An 18,560-nucleotide genomic window follows, 5' to 3' on the forward strand; every position below is an offset into this window, starting at 1 on the left:
AGGTCATAGGGGAGTTCTACTGATAGTTTTTTGAAGAGCCTCCACATTGTCTTCCAGAGTGGCTGTACCAGTTTACATTCCCAACAGGTCCCTGTTTCTCCACATCCTCGCCAGCATCTACATTCTCTTGATTTGTTCATTTTAGCGACTCTGACTGGTATGAGGTGGTATCTCAGTGTGGTTTTGATTTGTATTTCCCTTATGATGAGTGACGCTGAGCATTGTTTCATGTGCCTGTTGGCCATCTGGATTTACCTTTGAGAGATAGAGACAGATTATGAGCAGGGAAGGGGCAGAGAGAGGGACATACAGAATCAGAAGCAGGTTCCAGGCTCTGAGCTAGTCATCAGCACAGAGCCTGACATGGGGCTCGAACCCACGAACTGTGAGATCATGACCTGGGCCGAAGTTGGATGCTCAACTGACTGAGCCACCCAGGCACCCCTAATTTTCATATTTCTTAAAAAGATGGTTACAAATAAAGTACAAGGAATCTGATGACGCAAGAGTAACTTGCCAAAACTTACTTTAGAGTGGGGAAAAAAGAAAAAGGGCATTTGGGGTTTTGGGGGGGAAAGTTGCTTTTATTAGCCAAATACTCTTGTATATCATAAATTCATTCTTTATTGCACCTTCCAATGTTTGGGGGGAAGGAGATGGAATTCCTATCTGCAATCCTAGACTTACTGTTAGCTGTTAATTTCAAAAAAATTCTTGACAGCAATTTCATTTTGTTATTTCACTGAATGTTCAAAGTCTTATCTTCTTTGTTCATATTTCTTCCTGATTCTGGTCCTTATCCAGAGACTAGTAATAAGAATAATGGAAACAGGACTTGAAGGCCAAAAATCGGAAACCTGGGGCATATGGCATTTGAGAAATTATTCTTCAAATACTTAAGCAATAGCTTTGATTTAATTAAGATAAAATTATCACTTTAGGCTTCGCCCCCCCTCCTCCCTTCTTTTTCTTGTTTTCTTTTAGGAAGAATTAAACTTGGGACAGTGATGTCTTTAAGGAACTCAGGGAAAGGAGGTTGCCTAGGGCAAGTAAAACATTATCCCATGGGCTACTGGGTCAAGTGTGCTATTTACATTATTGCATATCATTTCTTTTTTTTTCTTTTCTGAAATGTATATACTTGTCATACATAGTACTATCATGAAATGTGTAGTTTATGTTTTTATATCTTACCAATTTTTAAATTTGTTTTATAGAAAATACTGCAGTTTCTACCTGAACGAATTTTCTTTCGATGGCATTACCAGAGTATAGGTAAGAACAAGTTAAAGATTTTTTTAAGTCATATGGAATTTTTTTTTCCAATCGAATTTTAGTACTGTTTTATATCATTAGCACCACCAAGATTAGGTTATAACAAAGAATGCTAACAAGGATATGTTGGCTAAAAGCAAGGCAAACCCACCTTGAACTTTGGAGGAGTATATAATATCTATCCCTGCTCTAAAAGTGCTGTTTAAAAAGGATGGTTCAGGGACACCTGGGTGGCTCGGTCGGTTGAGCCTCCGACTTCGCCTCAGGTCATGATCTCATCGTTTGTGGGTTTCAGCCCCGTGTTGGGCTCTGTGCTGACTGCTAGCTTGAAGCCTGGAGCCTGCTTCGGATTCTGTGTCTCTTTCTCTCTCTGCCCCTCCCCTTTCATGCTTTGTCTCTCTTTGTCTCTCAAAAGTAAATAAATGTAAAAAAATTTTTTTAAAGGATGGTTCATAGATCAGCAGCATCAGCCTCACCTGAGAGCTTGTTAAAAAATGCACAATGTCAGGCCCCAGCCAGACCTACCAAATCACAGTCAGCATTTTAAAAAGATGGTCATTTACTTTTGAGAGCGAGAGCAGAAGTAAGAAAGGGGCAGAGAGAGAAGGAGACAGAGGATTCTGCTAGCAGAGAGTCTGATGCAGGGCTCAAACCCACAAACTGTGAGAGTATGACCTAAGCCAAAGTAGATGCTCAACAAGATGCCCCCACAGTCTGCAGTCTTAACAAGGGCCCAAGGGAATTCCTGTGCATAAAAAGTGTTTGAGAAACATTTGATCTGGAGGATTTTTCTTAAGTGACTTCATTTTTTCTCACAAAAATATCTTGTTCTTCAAGACTTTATCATTGATTAGAGCTACTGTGTTTGAATTCTTTAGGGTATAACAGCAGGAGGGAACTTGAAATATAGCCAAGTTACCACGGCTGCCCTTTTTGTGCAGCTCTTGACATCAAATGTTTCCTCTCAATTTAATATTCATGGCACAGCTGGCATAATTTGTGGTATTGGCAGAGAATCTTTCTGTTTAAAGAGGGTCTGGTTTGGTCTCTCTGCCTTAGAAGACTAACAGTTCCTACAGTTTTTATCCCTTGCCAGACAATCATATTTGAGGAGAGCATAAACTCATAATGGCATGTTACTATCTGATCATTCATTCATTCAAGTATTTATTGAGGGAGGAAAAAGTTCTGAGGTGGAAACAAAGAAGATGTCACCATCCTTGTATGAGCTGATTGCCTGGGATGAGGGGTAGGTGAGAATAAAATAATTGCAATATAATTGTCACTATGGAAAGTGTACCAGTAGCAACAAAGAAAGTTGAACAGTTCTATTCAGAGGACTTGAGGAAGTCTCCAAGAGAGGTAAATCTCTATGTGAGCCTTAAAATACAAGTGCAGAAATGGTTTTCTAGATCAGAGATTGATGTGTGAAAGACACAGGACCTGGAAGAATATGGCATGTTTGATGGATATTTCAAAATTCAGAATCCCAAAGTTAACTTAGTTCTATTTATGTGAAAAAATATTACTGGCTCTTATATAAACTTAACTGTTTAGTAAAGTACATATAATAATTACATCTACTGAACTGAATGAATAAATCCTCACTTAAAGGTAATGCCTTGGTCTTTAAATCTTTCAAACACGCAAAGATTTTCCTTTACATTATAGAGTTGTTGCTAGCATTTCTGTTATTTGATACTTCAACCTTGTATATTTTAAGTAAAAAATTAAAAATCAAATGCTTAGTATAACCTGAAGAGATACGACAAGGACTTGTAGTGCCCCATGCTTTAGTGGGAATGGATGAAAATGAGAAACAACATTCAGTATGTTTTATCCGTGGTAGATGTAATCCTTCCATTTTGTTTGTATCTTATAAGAAAACCATGCTCATTTTCTTCAGATAATACTTTAAAATGCCTGGAGATTAATAGGCCCCCTTTAGCCTGAATAAACTTACTAGAACTAGGCATGGAAGTTCATTTGGCATTTGTGTTGTGCGACTTTATGCACCTGGTAGGTGGTGTGTGGTTATTACCTTAATTCTGGCTGCTGTTCCCACATGGACTGGTTCAAGTTGTGGATACAAGTAGCTTTTTATCCAGTTTCATAGCATCTGACCACGAACGGTGACTCTTGGGCTGATATTGCAAAGGACTAGTCTCTTGAACTAAGTGTTGTTTATCTTGTTAATATGTAGAATAAGCTAGTTTATCTAGTGTATAGAATGAGCTGGCTCTGTAACACAGTCAGCATGAGTCATGTTTCAGAATGCTGAAATATGGGCATTTGCATATAAAATCATCCCAGATTGATGTATGACACACAGACACATTAACATACTGTTGATGTCTATATGTAACACGCCAGGGGACTGGGCACTGCCCGGTAACCAAGAGGATTCTTATTTCTGTAGCCTAAGATATGAATATTTAGTGGCAGAGGAATAACTAAATCCCAAAGAGCCAAAGGTTAGTCAGGAGTTGCCACCACATGAGTTCACATTCAAATCAGGTCCTGTCCACTAATGAATTACACATAAAAAGCTTTAGTTTTCATAGCTTTCTGGATTTTGAAATTGTCCATAAGGGATTGTGGACTTGTAACTCTACACATTTTTTGACATACCTCTCTCTCTTGCTTTCCTCCCAGTTTATTTGTATTTGTTAAAATAGTTACCATTTGTCACTGAAGGTCTTCACCAAGTTAGTTGTAAAAACTAAGGAACTATAAGGGAACACCAGATTTCAGAGGAAAGGAACGTGTCTTAAATATTTCCATAACATTGGTATCTTCTGGACTCTGCAAAACCTCTTGAGTCTAGGAGAGGAAGCTTTTCACTAGTCAGTGCCAGATATCCTAGGCATCTAATAGTCCCTATTTTAGATCTCTTCCTTCCTAGGTAGTTAATTTTCTTACCTAATAGCAAGAATACTACTGTATAAACTTTATAATAAAATGTTATTGTGGTTATTAGTGGCCAACGTTCTCTCAAATACTGGGTTAGAACCTTAAAGCCGGGTTTACACACCACTGATTCAGTATACTTCCTTCCCCACACTACAAATAGTGTCACCACGTATAGACACCTAAAATAAGAGCAACTCCTGCATTCTGCAAGTTTGAAAAGTTCTCAGACCTACCAGATAGCCAGGTTTTATCCCGGGAAGGAAGAAATTAATTTGAAACACCACTGTCACAGTGTTCAAAGTCAGTTTCTTATTGTGCCATTTTGTTTTGTCTGTAGTGAAGAGAGACATTTTGTTTCTCTCAAAACTTTTTAAATTTTATTTTATTTTTTTATTTGAGAGAGACAACAGGGGAGAAGGGGCAGAGGGAGAGGGAGAGAGAAAGTAAGAGAGAGGGAGAGATAATCTTAAGCAGGCTCCACGCTTAACTCCGAGCTGGACATGGGGCTCGATCCCATGACCCTGGGATCATGACCTGAGTCTAAATCAAGAGTTGGATGCCCAGCCAACTGAAACACAGGTGCCCCTCAAAACTGCTTTTAGAGGGAGAAAATAGTCTATAAGTTTCTCTTTAAGTATTTTAAGGCTGGCTCCTGCTATATATAAGCCATTGACTGAGGAAGCATATTTGAACTCTAAATTTTGTAATGTGAAATGAACACCATTCATTATTGCAAGCATCGAGAGGTACTGCTTCAAGTGATGTTTAGAGAGTAGGAAGATTACAAAGTGGCTGAGAGAATATTCATGAACTATGAAGTATGCTAACCTGCTACTCAACTGTTTATAACTTTCCGTTACTGATTACAAATGGGAAATTTTTCCTAAAGTCATTTTAGGCCAGTACATCATCATGGACAAGGTTTGGCCACTCGAAGCCTTATCTCTGTGTGATAATGAGAGGTAACAGGATGTGAGGAGATGATGAAGAATGGCAAATAGTAAACCGAGGATATTTGATGTAGGGGCAGGCTGTGGCCCCTTTTCAGATGCCCAGGCATTATCAGGATACGATTGAAGTTATATGTGTGTTCATTTTAAGAGGGTTTACTGTTCACAAACCTCTGGAAAGCAGACTTCCTGTCCCATTCAGTGTACAGTGCTATGCTTGTATGCAGTAAAAGTTTGCTGAGTGGGTGGAAAGGTGTATTTTGTACTAGAGATGTTTTATATAAAAATGCTCAAAATAAATGGCCCTTCGGCTTAAAAGATTGGGCTCAATTAATGGAAAAGTCACATAGTAGTACCTCATATGTGTTTTTTACAAATGAGTCATTATTAATCTAGTTTGCTCATCTAGGTTATTCTTATATATAATATAAAAGCTAGTGCATAATTAAACTGTAGATTTGCTTATGACTTTTTAAGAGTATCCCTGGCTTTATGCCTTGGGCTGCACAGTGGTCTGACAATGCTTAGGATGTGAACATAACCTCTGAGCGGCCGTATTTCTCAAAGTTTCTACAGCCCACTGAGCTTTAACTACTCTTCAGGATGCTTGTTCTGACAGCTCTTCCTGGGTCCGTCATAGTCAGGACACACCACAGTTGCCTCTTCCAAGGGAACAGGGTCTCCTGTGCACTTTACACTAGGACTCCCTCAGAGGGCCATGGCAGCCAGGCTGCACTACAAGGACACTGCGTGCCTCCCTGTCCACCAGGGGATGGCTGAACCTCATGCCCCCTCAGCCCACTTGGAGTCTTCCCAGGGTCCTCTCTGGAATGCTTTCATCATCATTGCCCTGCATTTCTTGCTTTTCTTCCCACTTCGTACACGGCTCTCTGAAAATCTTCTTGGGTTAAGCCATAGCCATAGAGTCTCAGCCTCATTGTTTCACCTCCTCAGCTCTCTGAAACCTGGCTTTTCTCTCAGGATTCTCTGTCTCCCTCAGGACTGTCGGGGTGGGATTATGGTGTTTCTTTCTTCCAAGGCCCATTTCAGACCTCATCTGCCGCCCCCTTTGTGGAAACCTCTCTCCCTCAACTGTACCTGTCCTTCCCTCCTCATTGCCACCATGTCTTCTTATCTCCTGCTTACTTGCCTTTTTTTTTTTAATGGCTTAGCTGTTTACCCATCAGCTCCTTGAACCCCTCACCCGTTGTGGCTTCCTGACTTTATATTCTGGATACTTGTCATCATGTAGATCTGTATCTGAACACGACCTCTGTCCTCCTGATTTTTCACTTAGTCATCCAGGCCACCTGCTCTTGTTTTTCCTTTTTTACAAAGCAGCTATTTTTCGGGAGTATAATTGATGTATATTATATTAAACTATATGTATAGAAAATTTTAATTTTGATGAGTTTTGAATAGGTATATACCTATGAAATCATTACAACAGTCAAGATAATGAATACAGCCATCATTCCCAGTGCTTTCCTCATGCCGCTTTCCCACCTCCCTGCCCAGTCCCCAGGTAACCACTGATCTGCTTCTTATCATTACAGATTAGTTTGATTTTCTAGAGTCTCATAGAAATTAAACATGCAGTATGTACTCTTCTTTGACTTCTTTCACTCAATATAATTATTTTGAGATTCATCTGTGTTGATTCATATCTTAATAGTTCATTTCTGAGTATAGTATTTCATTGTATAGATAAAATTTGATTTTTCAGTGTTTATTTTTGAGACAGAGAAAGACATAGCATGAGTTGGGGAAGGGCGGAGAGAGAGGGAGACATAGAATCTGAAGCAGGCTCCAGACTCTGAGCTGTCAGCACAGAGCCCAATGCAAACCATGAGATCATGACCTGAGCCAAAGTCAGATGCCCAACTGACTGAGCCACCCAGGTGCCCCTGTATAGATATACTATATATAGTTTGTTTATCTGTTTACTTGTTAATGATTTGGGCTGCTTCTAGTATTTGCATACAAGTAAAGCCACTGTAAACATTTGTATACAAGTCTCTATGTAGACATATACTTTCCTGTCTCTTGAGAATGGAATGGCTGAATCATATAAAGTTATATGTCTAACTGCCAGACTGCTTCCCAAAGTGGTTACATTCCCACCATCAGTATGAGAGTTCCAATTACTTTACATTCTTATCGACACTTACTATCATCAGTCTTTTTTTTTTTTAGTGGTAGTACTATCTTGATGTGGTTTTAATTTTCATTTCTCTAATGACTAATGACCTTGAGCATTTTTCATCTGCTATTTGCCATCTGTATGTCTTTGGCAAAGTGTAAGTTTGAATGGATTGACCACTTTAAAAAAAATTGAGTTTGTCTTCTTAGTATTGCACTTTGAAAATTCTTTACATATTCTATATTTAAGTGCTTTATTACCAGATATGTGACTTGGAAATATTCTCTTCCTATGTCTGACTTGTCTTTTCATTGTCTTAGTTGTGTTCTTCAAAGAATAAAAGATTCTAATTTTGATAAAGTCCACCTTATCAGTTTTTCTATTATAGATTGTGATTTTGGTGTCCTGTCTAAGGAATCTTTGCCTAACCCAAGATCACAAATATCTTCTGTGTTTTCTTCTAGAAATTCTATACTTACTATGTTTCACATTTAGGTCCCTGATTCCTTTTGAGGTTAATTTCAAATTCCTCCAGTAGACTGTACTCCTTTGTGCTTATTGTAGATACTGTAGTGCCACAAAATTCTGTGTCCCTGATCCACTGGCAGCTGGCAGCACGGCTTGCACACCAGAGGCACCTTAAGGGTGTTTCTCTGTGTTCTTGTACCCTTTCTGGTGGTATACTGCTTTTGCTTATTAATTGGTTTGAAGCATGATACACATAGGGAGTTTAAAAAAATAAAACCACATAAGAATCAATTTTATAATGTTAAAGTTAGATTAGAACTATCTTTGTGAACTAGTAACCTTAAAAAGATGTATAAAAGATTGTCATTTCGTCATGAGAAATTGTCAAGCATGGCACTTCATGGAGTTGAAACTGACATAGGCAACAAAGATTTTGAAAATCTTGATGAATTTGTTCCATCAAAGCCAGGAGAGTAAAATTGTAATACAGTCTGTGCTATGAACAAAATACTTAAGCTAATGTGAGTTTTAACAATTTTTGATTGTTCAGTATTGAGTTTTTTTGTTTTTCAATGATTTTTCAGTGCTTAAATGTTCTGGAAAAAATTAACCATTAAAAATACATAAAAACATATCTATAGTGATACACATTTTTCCTTTTACATCAGGCTCCAATATCACTCAGCTAAACATTGGTACTTATTTAAAACTTTAATAATGTTCATCATGGGTTGTTTTGCATTAATTTTGATTTTTAGAAACTATTGTATTAAAATATTATTTATTTTGATTATTGAGTTTTCTTGTGCAGACCCCTCACTCCTCTTGTCCTAGACCCAGCCCTCCTTAAAAAACAATAAGACTTACGTTCAAAAGATGTTTATAAAGTACAATAAAAAACAATAGAAGTTAGAAGTTCATAGAATTAATCCAACTAACTAGATTTTATTTACTCATTTATTCATTCTTTCCTCACAAAAATCAGTAGAGGCAATCAGTAGGATTGAAGAGGCAGCTAAAAGAGATGGGGGTGGGTATAATCATAGTTTGGATGGAGCATTTAAAATTCCAAACAGGTGTGATATATAGAGAGAAACTTTTTGAAATTAAAATGGAAAGGATTTCATAATTGTAGTTAGAGTAGCAGTATCTTTGTGAACTTAGAGCCTTAGGAAATACCTAAAGTAGCCAGGAAAGGCTCTCAGGTATTTATCACCAATTTTCATGTTGAAACACTATTCTGTGTGCTCTTCTGCACAAGTTTTCTTTCTAATGCTGTTCTTGTTTTAAAGAGTGTCTTAGAGAGTAGCTGATGCCTTAAATTGTGGGGAAAATGTGTTTTTCGTATACCAGGCACTTTTCTAAGCATTTATAAATATTAATTCATTTAAACTTCATTAACAATTCCCTGTGATTGGTGCTGTTATTATCCCCTTTTACAGATGAGAAAACTCAGGCATAGTGAGATTAAGTAACTGACTCATGTTATACAGTAAATGCAGAACCTGGATTTGAACCTTAGCAATCTGACTTCTGAATCTGGCTCGTAAATGCCAAGCTATACTACTTCACATGTACAAGAGTTTCTGAACACAGCAAGATGGAAAAATCAAACATGTATGTGTTTTCTGTTGCTGCTCTAACAAGTTACCAGGTTAATTTCAAAAAAGTTGGGATCTGTTGGCAGATATGGGTCAGACATTCTGTAAGTCTCTTTGTAAAGTCTGCCCTATTTATAAGTATTTTTCTTCTCTGCCTGTAGAGAAGAGTGGATATGGGCAACTATGGGTAGGCAAACATTAAAAATAAGTAGGGGAAGGGCTGATAAGCCCCAGTGGTCATGCACAATAACCAGGAGAACGTGTTTCCAAGAAAGTGTTACAAGATGATAGATTTGCCAGATGTCTAGAAAGAGAGCTGTGTGAGCAGACTTTATCGCAAGTCTCTTGGGGAGTGGAGTGTCTGTTGGCCCTGCCAACCACATGAGGTTCTCATGGGCATACTGGAGTCAATATTAAACTGAGGCAGACCAAGCTTTGTCCAAGAAGGGGTGAACATGGAGGCAAGGGACAAGGCCCTAGGTTAAGGAGAGGTGTGGGATAAAGTTGTCTCCTGAGAGCAGACACTTGAACCTTAGTTGTGAGAGAGCTTAGCCCAATAAATGCTGACTCTAGACCACAAACTACTGGATATGGTTTGGTGACAGAAGTAGAGGGAGGAGGGCACTTTAACTTTCCTTACTCATTTACAACCGTTGGTGATTTAATGTTGTAGTCATAACAATGGTGAGTTTTCACTGAATCTCAGTGTTATATAAACAGCCACAGCAGTTACAACATTGTGTGCATTTAACTAACATGCGTGTATCATCCCACTTAAATATGACCTGTAGAAATTTGTTGAGACTGGCTCTATTTCTTGGTGGAACATCTCTTGAAATACATTTGTGGAGTAAATATGATTTGATATGCAAGTTTTAATTATTGCATAAATTTTATCATCAGGAGATTAAAATAGGTTTTTCCCCATAAAAATTGGGAGAAAAGGTTCTCTTGCCTGACTTCCAATTCATTTTTTATTTTTAAAAATTACTTCCTTCTTTGAGGTTCAGATTCCATTTAGAGACTACGTATGATATTTAGGTAGGGTTGCCAAGCCAACTCCATACTAAAACATGAACATATTATAGAATGATATTATGTTTCCATCTTCCTAAGAGAGACTTTTCTAATTAAAGTGGGCTGCAGCACCAAAGTTTTTGTGGTTGAATGGTGTAGTTCTGAGTAAATGTAGATTTCTCCTCCTTGACAGTGACCAAAGAGCTCTGCTAGAGAATTTATTGATGGCCCCAACATATAAATGTGATTGTCACTGCAAGGAAACATGCTATCTTGAATATTTGAAAACTATTCTTGTAAAAATATTTTATGAGCAGGAGTTTTATATTTTTTTTACTTTAGAGATTAGAAAAAAATCATTTTATGCATGAATAGATATTTGCACTAAATCTACTGTGGGTATATGTGTTACTTAATCATTTTGACTCTTAAGAATTTTGAAGAGGTTCCCACTTAAAGCAATTTTATCTCAAAGATAATCTTCTGTGACATTTCTTTTCTTCTTTAAGAAATTCTCGGGGCACCTGGGTGGCTCAGTCGGCTAAGCCCCTGACTTCGGCTCAGGTCAGATCTCACGTTCGTGGGTTCGAGCCCTGCATCAGGCCCTGTGCTGACAGCTAGCTCAGAGCCTGGAGCCTGCTTCAGGTTCTGTGTCTCCTTCTCTCTCTGACCCTCCCCCTCTCATGCTCTGTCTCTCTCTGTATCAAAAATAAATAAAACATTAAAAAAATTTAAAAAAAAGAAATTCTCTTTTGTCACAAGTACAACTTTTCTTTCTAAAACTGACCTTTAAATTTTTTTTTTAATGTTTATTTTTGAGAGACAGAGCATGAGTTGGGGAGAGGCAGAGAGAGGAACACACACAGAATCTGAAGCAGACTCCAGGCTCAGCTGTCAGCACAGAGCTTGACACGGGACTTGAATCCATGAACTGTTAGATCATGACCTGAGCTGAAGTCGAACGCTTAACCAACTGAGCCACCCAGGCGCCCATAAAACTGGCCTTTTAAAAATATGTCTTAATCCATTGTGAGGTTTTTTTGTTGTATGATGTAAATTTATATACTCTTTCTAACTCTGTGTTTTAAACTTCCAGGCTCAACTTTAAAGAAGCTTCTACACACTGGAAATTCTATTAAGGTATTTATTTTAGATGAACATACAATGGCATTTTGCAGCATTCTTAAACTTACTACTGCCATAAAGTGAAAAAATGAGGTTATTTTGGGGGGAGAGATCTTTAAAAACCACTCAACTTTTTATTTATTTATTTATTTTGAGATTTCTCTTTTTTTTTAATAGTTTATTACCACGTTGGTTTCCATATAACACCCAGTTCTCTTCCCCACAAGTGCCCCTCTCCATGACCATCATCTCCCTTCCCCTTTCCCCCTCCCTCTTCAGCCCTCAATTTGTGCTCAGCATTCAAAAGTCTTTCATGATTTGCCTCACTCCCTCTCCCCAACTCTTCCCCCCACTTTCTCATTCCCATGGTCTCATATTAGGTTTCTCTTATGAGTGAAAACATATGGTATCTTTCCTTCTCTGCCTGACTTATTTCGCTTAGCATGACACCCTCTAGGTCCATCCCAAGAAGATGCGGTATATATATATATACAATGGAATACTACATGGCAATGAGAAAAAATGAAATCTGGCCATTTGTATCAACTTTTTATTTTTAATTGAAAATTATATGGCAAATATTGTTAGAGTTTTTGTTCTTACATCATAACTTATTGTGATACACATTTTAAATATTATTTGGGGAAAGGAAAGGGGTTCCTCTCTAAGCTTCTGAGCTAATGTGATAGATTCCATTCACCCCAGCAATCTTGTGAAAATTATAGTTGTCTCTGAAATGTTTTTGCTGGTTTTGAGAACCACTTTGGAAGAAAAGACCAGTAGAGCCTTACTCTTGAATATTTATTTATTTGCAGTATACCTTAGGTATAATATGGGCTTATTTTAAAACAAACATACCTTTTATAATGATATATGCCATTTGATGCTAGATAAGATGACCGTAAAATGTAAATAACAAAAGAAGCCAGCTGGGGATATATATTTTATGAAAGGTGATTCACTTATAGCTAATTAAGTAATTAAATCATATTAAATTTAATACTACTTGGCAATGAGAAAGAATGAAATCCTGCTATTTGCAGCAGCGTGGATGGAACTGAAGGTATTATGCTGAGTGAAATAAGTCAGTCAGAGAAAGACAGATATTATATGTTTTCACTCATATGTGGAACTTGAGAAACTTAACAGAAGACCATGGGGGAGGGGAAGGGGGAAAATAGTTACAAACAGAGAGGGAGGAAGGCAAACCATAAGAGTGTCTTAAATACAGAGAACAAACTGAGGGTTGATGGGGGGAGGGGAAAATGGGTGATGGACATCAAGGAGGGCACTTGTTGGGATGAGCACTGCATGTTGTATGTAAGCAGTGAACCTTGGGAATCTACTCCCCAAACCAGGAGCACACTGTACACACTGTATGTTAGCCAGTTTGACAATAAATTATATATATGTATATGAACATTGAAAACAACTAAAAATATACAAGCTCTTATATTGTGTGTTTTATACCAGTTAAACTCTCATAGCCAGTTAAATGTGGTGTGTTACCTCTCTTACATGTTGGAAAATAGGGATGAGTTATTCCTAGCATCACAAAAGATTCAAAATTTTATTCCTCCTATTTTCATTAACAGTCATATAGTTAAAACTTAATCAGGTTGTGATAAACAACATGTTTATTATTGACCTTATTTCTATTTTGTTAAATACAGTTATCCTAAAAAATTGGAGATGTGATAGAATGTTGTAATTTTCCGTAATTTGGTTAGATATACATAGAGCCATGTCATGTTTTGTCTATTATGTGTCCAGCAATGTCCCCACTTACCTTGCCTGCTTGGGGAGAAGTGGACAGGGGTGAATGGTCAGGGAGGTTTGTGCACAGCAGTGGCGTGTCCACAGGCATGTCTGAAAGTGTGCCCTGGAATCCACTGTTGATGGCTCAGAACTGTCTCCAGACAGGGTGTATGTCTTCTGTGGGGATTCAACCAAGCTTACTTTTTTTCTTTTTTTTTCTCTTTTCATTTCACTTCACTCTTTCATCTTTCCTGCAGAGCCTCATGTTTGGCTTAAACACTTGTTCTGGAAGACTCTGAACTACCTTGGTATAGTTCAAAGGAGATCAGGCAGCCCCTCAGTTGCATGCATTTGGAGTTCACTGCATCCTGCAGCTTCATCTGACCTTTTTTAAAATCTCTTCAGAGCACAACGAAGGTGTTAGAGAGAATGGAGTAGGGACGTGAGGCAGGAAAGCTGGAGAGCCAGGTCTTCAGGGTCTTATTTAGCTAAAAGCGTTCAGATTTTCAAGAACTTACATTATACCTGTGCATGTTATAATGACATGACAAAACTCTGTTCAAAGCATAATGTAAACTTGGAGGAAGATTATCTTTGCATTGTTTTTATGGATAACCAATTGTTGATGATATGGGCACTGTTGTAACTCTCTTAACCCTATACTAGTACTTTGTAGTAAATTCTATTATCCCTGTTTCATAGAGGGGGAGACTAATGCACAGAGAAGTTAAGTGCTCCCCTACTGGCCACAGATAAGCTAAAGTAGCAGAGCCTGCATCTGAACCCAGGCCCTGTGGCTCCAGAACCCAAGCTCCTGTGTTTATTGCAGATGCCTACTTGTCACTAAGAACTTGGTGCTGTAATTCAATAATACTATTAACTTCTGATTCTTCTTTCTCAGAGCTGATTCTCCATTGCAGTGCATCTCTGCATATACATTTAGGTATTTAATTTTGTTGCCTTTAATTTTGCTTTTAGATAAGATGTGAAGGGATCAGGCTGTTTCTTCTGTGGCTTCAAGCACTTCAGACAAACTGTACAGAAGAGCAAGTGCTGATTTTTGCTTGCCTCGTTCCTGGTTTCCCAGCGATCATGTCATCCAGAGGGCCCTGTACGCTGGAGACACTCATCAGTCCTAGCCCTAGTGGAGCTGATGGTGAGTAACATTAGCAGATCTTATAGGCTGAAATGACTCTTGAAATCACATTGAGGAATTCCTTGATTTGTCATTATCCTGAATAGAAATCTTTATTTCGTATATGGTTCAGAGGAGGAGTTATTTCCTGCTCATATTCACAGTAAAGCTTTACATTAGAAGTGAAAGAATTGGAGCCTATTTTACATGAAATGATGACAGCAGAGATTTCCTGAAGTGGTGCAAACAAGAATGGAAGGCAGGGGACAGATGTTGGCAACAGCAGAAAGTAGAGACACACAGTATGGAGTGTTTTTGTGGCTGTTAATGAGATTTAAATCCGCCGTCCAAAACTACTGTCTATTGTCCTCAGACTGTTTCATGAGTGGACATTCATCTGCTCAACCAGGCTTTTTTTTTTTTTTTTTTTTTTTTTTTTTTGCCAGTTGTTTATTTCATGCAGCATTCATGGAAGGACAACAGGGGCCTCCTGGGAGTATTAATAGCAGCCACTTGTATCTTGTGTGTCTTCAAAACTTGCCAGTTAGGGCCATTGATTTATTAATGCATATCATTTTATTGCCCAGTGACAGGTCCTTGATCTTAGGCTGACCGAAGCAGAATTTGAAAGAGAAAAGAAAGGTTTAGTGGGAGAGGTGGTTTCATGAGCATTTGTTCATATTTCTAAGCCCTTTATGTACACTGGCTTGGAGTATAGTGTGAGCAGTTCCAGTGAGGGATAGATTTATTTTAATAGAGGCCATTAAAAAAGAAAACCCTCTTTAACTTTGGTGAAAGAACCCTCCTTTTTTTCCCCACTCTGCAGCAAAGATATATCCAGAAGAAATCACTCCACTCCTTCCAGCCGTATCAGGGGAAAAGATCGCTGAGGACCAAACATGCTTTTTTCTTCAAATACTATTGAAATATATGGTTATTCAGGTAAGAGCAAAACTGTGGGATAATTCAGTAATGGTCTTACTCTCAGTGGAAAAGAGAAAGCATTGCTTCTTTTCTTCCTGCTTATCCATATTTTGTACCTTTGCTTTTTCTTTGAGGTGATTTTATATGATACTTCGCTGAAAATAGAATATGGACCTGGCATACATACTATTTTGTGTATGTATGTCATGGGAAGGATCCAGTTCTCCATCTACTTTTAGATCAGTACCACATTCACACATTACCACTTCACTTCTGACCCTTGTGGTTACCAAACGTGTGAGTGTTTTCCCCAGCCAGGCAACTCTGCCACACCAGCTGGATGTCCTGCAGCTTAATTCCACTTTGAGGCCATCTGCTTGGAGGTGGCATCGGGTCCCACAGGATAAAGGTTCAGTCCCATGAGACAGCTCCATGACAGTCAGGTGCCAGTCGCTAGTAGTAGGCCCCAGGTTACCCACTGCTTCTGTACAACTTGGCTACAAATCAGAGTTTCCCACAACTCCTTTTCAGGTTCAGCTGATTTGCTAGAGTGGCTCACAGAACTCTGGGAAACATTTGTTTCATTTACAAGTTTATTAAAGGATATGATAAAGGATACAGATGAGCAGCCAGATAAAGAGATACAAAGGACACAGCCTGGGAGGGTCCCAAGCTCAGGGATGTCTGTTCCTGTGGAGTTAGGGTTCCTCACCTTCCCAATACCTGGATATGGCACTTCCCTGGAAGTTCCCTGAAACACCTGCCATTGAGATTTTTTTGGAGGCTTCCTCATGCAGACATGCTCCATTTCTAGCCCCTCTCCCCTTTGGCGAAATGGAAGGGTTGGGGTGGGAGTGCTGAAAATTCCAAGTTCTAATCACAGTGTGGTCTTTCTAGTGACCAGCCCTCACTCAGGAACCTGCCCAGATGCTCCCAGTGCTCTTACCACTTAGGACATAAGAGTTTTAGGGGCTCTACGCCAAGAAGTGGGGGCAGAGACCATATATATTTTCCATTATCTCATAGTGTATTAATCTATTTTTGCCTCTTTTCCCCTACCTGAACCCTGGTCCCTATGCTAGCAAGGCCAGAAGGAGGGGAGGCAGGCCCAGAGGCTGAAGGGGTGGATCTGGAAGATTTGGGTGGAAGCACGTATCTCTTTGTGCCGTCAGTGCAGTCCTGCTTGATGTCACAGGTTCCTTTCTCCGGTTTGCCAACTGGATACAGAACTAATATAATTAGTTTATGATTTCAGTAGGTGATCCCTTTCTCCTGGTCTACATTTCTGAGTATCCATATGGTTCAAAACTACTGAATTCCTTTCTCTCAGCAAACACTTCTGTCATTCCTGAGTTCTTCCTGGGAACTCTCTCCAACCTCTGTGTCCTCTACAACCAAGTTTGTTGATGTTGTAATCTCAAAGTCTGCTTCCTCACCTGACACTGCTACCTGCCTCTGCCCTGTCCCTGCAAGAACAGAGGCCCAAGGTTGTTAAGGAGGTCTAGTGGTCAAGTTCAGAGAAGGACACTTTTAGAAAGAAATCATCTTTCAGGTGATTTGACAGTGACTGCCCCTTCTTCATGGTATTCTCTCCTCTCAGACTGTTTTCTTCCTGCTTTCCTCTTCTCCTTTTATTTCTTGCCAGTTTACTTTGGTGACTGTTTCTTTCTGCTGTTTCTCAAGATTTGGTCCTTGGCTCCCTCTCTGACTACTCTGTCCTTTTGGGTGAGCTTGTATGCTCTTCTTTCCCATTTCCTGTAGCCAGCACCAGAAACACAGGACTCCAGAATCCTAAGTGCCCCAGAATACTGAGGTGTTCTGTTTTCTTCTGAAAGCTCTGCATTTTGGCGCTACTAGCCCATTCCACCTGCATCTCAAACTCCACCTGTTCAGAAGTGGTAGGGCATTCCATCTGTCCCAAGAGATTTGCATGAAATATTGAGAACTCAGATGTCTCATTCTAGATGTGTCACTAATGACCTTGGATAAGTCACACAATCCCCAGAATCCCAGTGGAGGAAGGATGCTGGTGATAGAGGGTGGCAGTTTTTATGCAGACTCTGAAGCCCTAAAATCATGTGCAGAATTATATGTGCATGTCCATCGCTCCCTCTTTCTCTCCCTTCTCTCCACTGGCTCACCCCAGAGAACTTCTGACACACTCTGTGTTAGACCTTCTGACAAGTCACGGACACTGAGCACCTCTGCCCCAGGGGCATTCAGAGTCTTACATCCCTTTGACTCAGATATTGTACAGAGTATTTTTGTTTTCTAAATGGGGTGCATTGTGAAGGAAGTTGGGAAGCTCTTGCTCTAGAGCCCTCTATGTTCTAACAAGTACTAAGAACCAGTAATGGGTGCAGTTACACTCGCAGGCCTGGCTTATCTTAGCCTTTTGAGTGCTTTTGATAAGGAGAATGCACTTTCCAAGTTTCCATAGCTTTGCCTTTTTGATGATACTGATTTTGCATGAAATCTTTGCAAGGGATTATTTCTTTAATATTATTTTATTATAATTTTATAATTATTATGTTTATTATAGGGGTGCCTGGGTGTCTCAGTCAGTTAAGCATCTAACTTCTGCTCAGGTCATGATCTCGCAGTTCATAGGTTCAAGCCCTGGGCTGTGCTGACAGCTCAGAGCCTGGAGCCTGCTTCAGATTCTGTCTCCCCCTCTTTTTCTGCCCTTTTCCCATTCATGCTGTGTCTCCATCTCTCTCTCAAAAAATGAATCAACATTAAAACAATTAAAAACCTTCCTGTTTATTATAAATGGACTTTTTTGAGTTAAAAAAAACCCCACCAGATTATATCTGACTAAATGTTTTAAGGGCAGAAAGAATGTTGTCATTATAGAGAACATGTGGACAAAATTAAGGGCGTAAAGTAGTAGAGCAAGTTTAAAAAGATAGGATATTATTGAGTGATTTTTTTTAATACTCAGTAAAAACGTGTTTAACATAGTTACCATTTTGTTTTGAAGTTTTCATTCTTGTTATTTGAGTTTAAAGATACGATTTCATTACATGATTGTCAACATTATTTGTCAACATTTTTTAATTTAGAATAGGAATTTTATTATTTTATTTTATTTTATTTTATTTTATTTTTTTTACATTACAGTAGTTACAATGACACTCCAAACAGAAAAGCGAAGTAAAAAATCAAAACACCAACTTCTGTTTCATGTAATTAGACTTATACAGAAATTAGAAGGTTAAGTAACAACTAGTTAATCACCTAATTTCAGT

The 18,560-nt window shown here is 38.8% G+C and overlaps 1 protein-coding gene across 6 annotated transcripts in view; it reads left to right on the forward strand.

The window, feature by feature from the left end:
* The window catches only part of RALGAPA2 (Ral GTPase activating protein catalytic alpha subunit 2), a 316,716-nt gene that overhangs the window by 54,805 nt on the left and 243,351 nt on the right, over positions 1–18,560 (forward strand). For 5 of the 6 annotated variants that reach the window (XR_003900702.1, XM_029916025.1, XM_029916024.1 and 2 more), the window contains exons 1-4: positions 9,192–9,366; positions 11,464–11,507; positions 14,229–14,406; positions 15,212–15,327. Coding sequence is in view for 5 of the 6 variants with exons in the window: in XM_029916025.1 (XP_029771885.1) it covers positions 9,300–9,366; positions 11,464–11,507; positions 14,229–14,406; positions 15,212–15,327 (405 nt within the window). In the remaining variant the exon portion in view is untranslated. Of the gene's footprint in view, positions 1–1,217; positions 1,276–9,191; positions 9,367–11,463; positions 11,508–14,228; positions 14,407–15,211; positions 15,328–18,560 lie in introns of those variants that run through there. The other variant, XM_029916028.1, reaches the window with a different exon arrangement.

This window comes from Suricata suricatta, chromosome 12, assembly GCF_006229205.1.
Source record: "Suricata suricatta isolate VVHF042 chromosome 12, meerkat_22Aug2017_6uvM2_HiC, whole genome shotgun sequence".
Lineage (NCBI taxonomy): Eukaryota > Metazoa > Chordata > Mammalia > Carnivora > Herpestidae > Suricata > Suricata suricatta.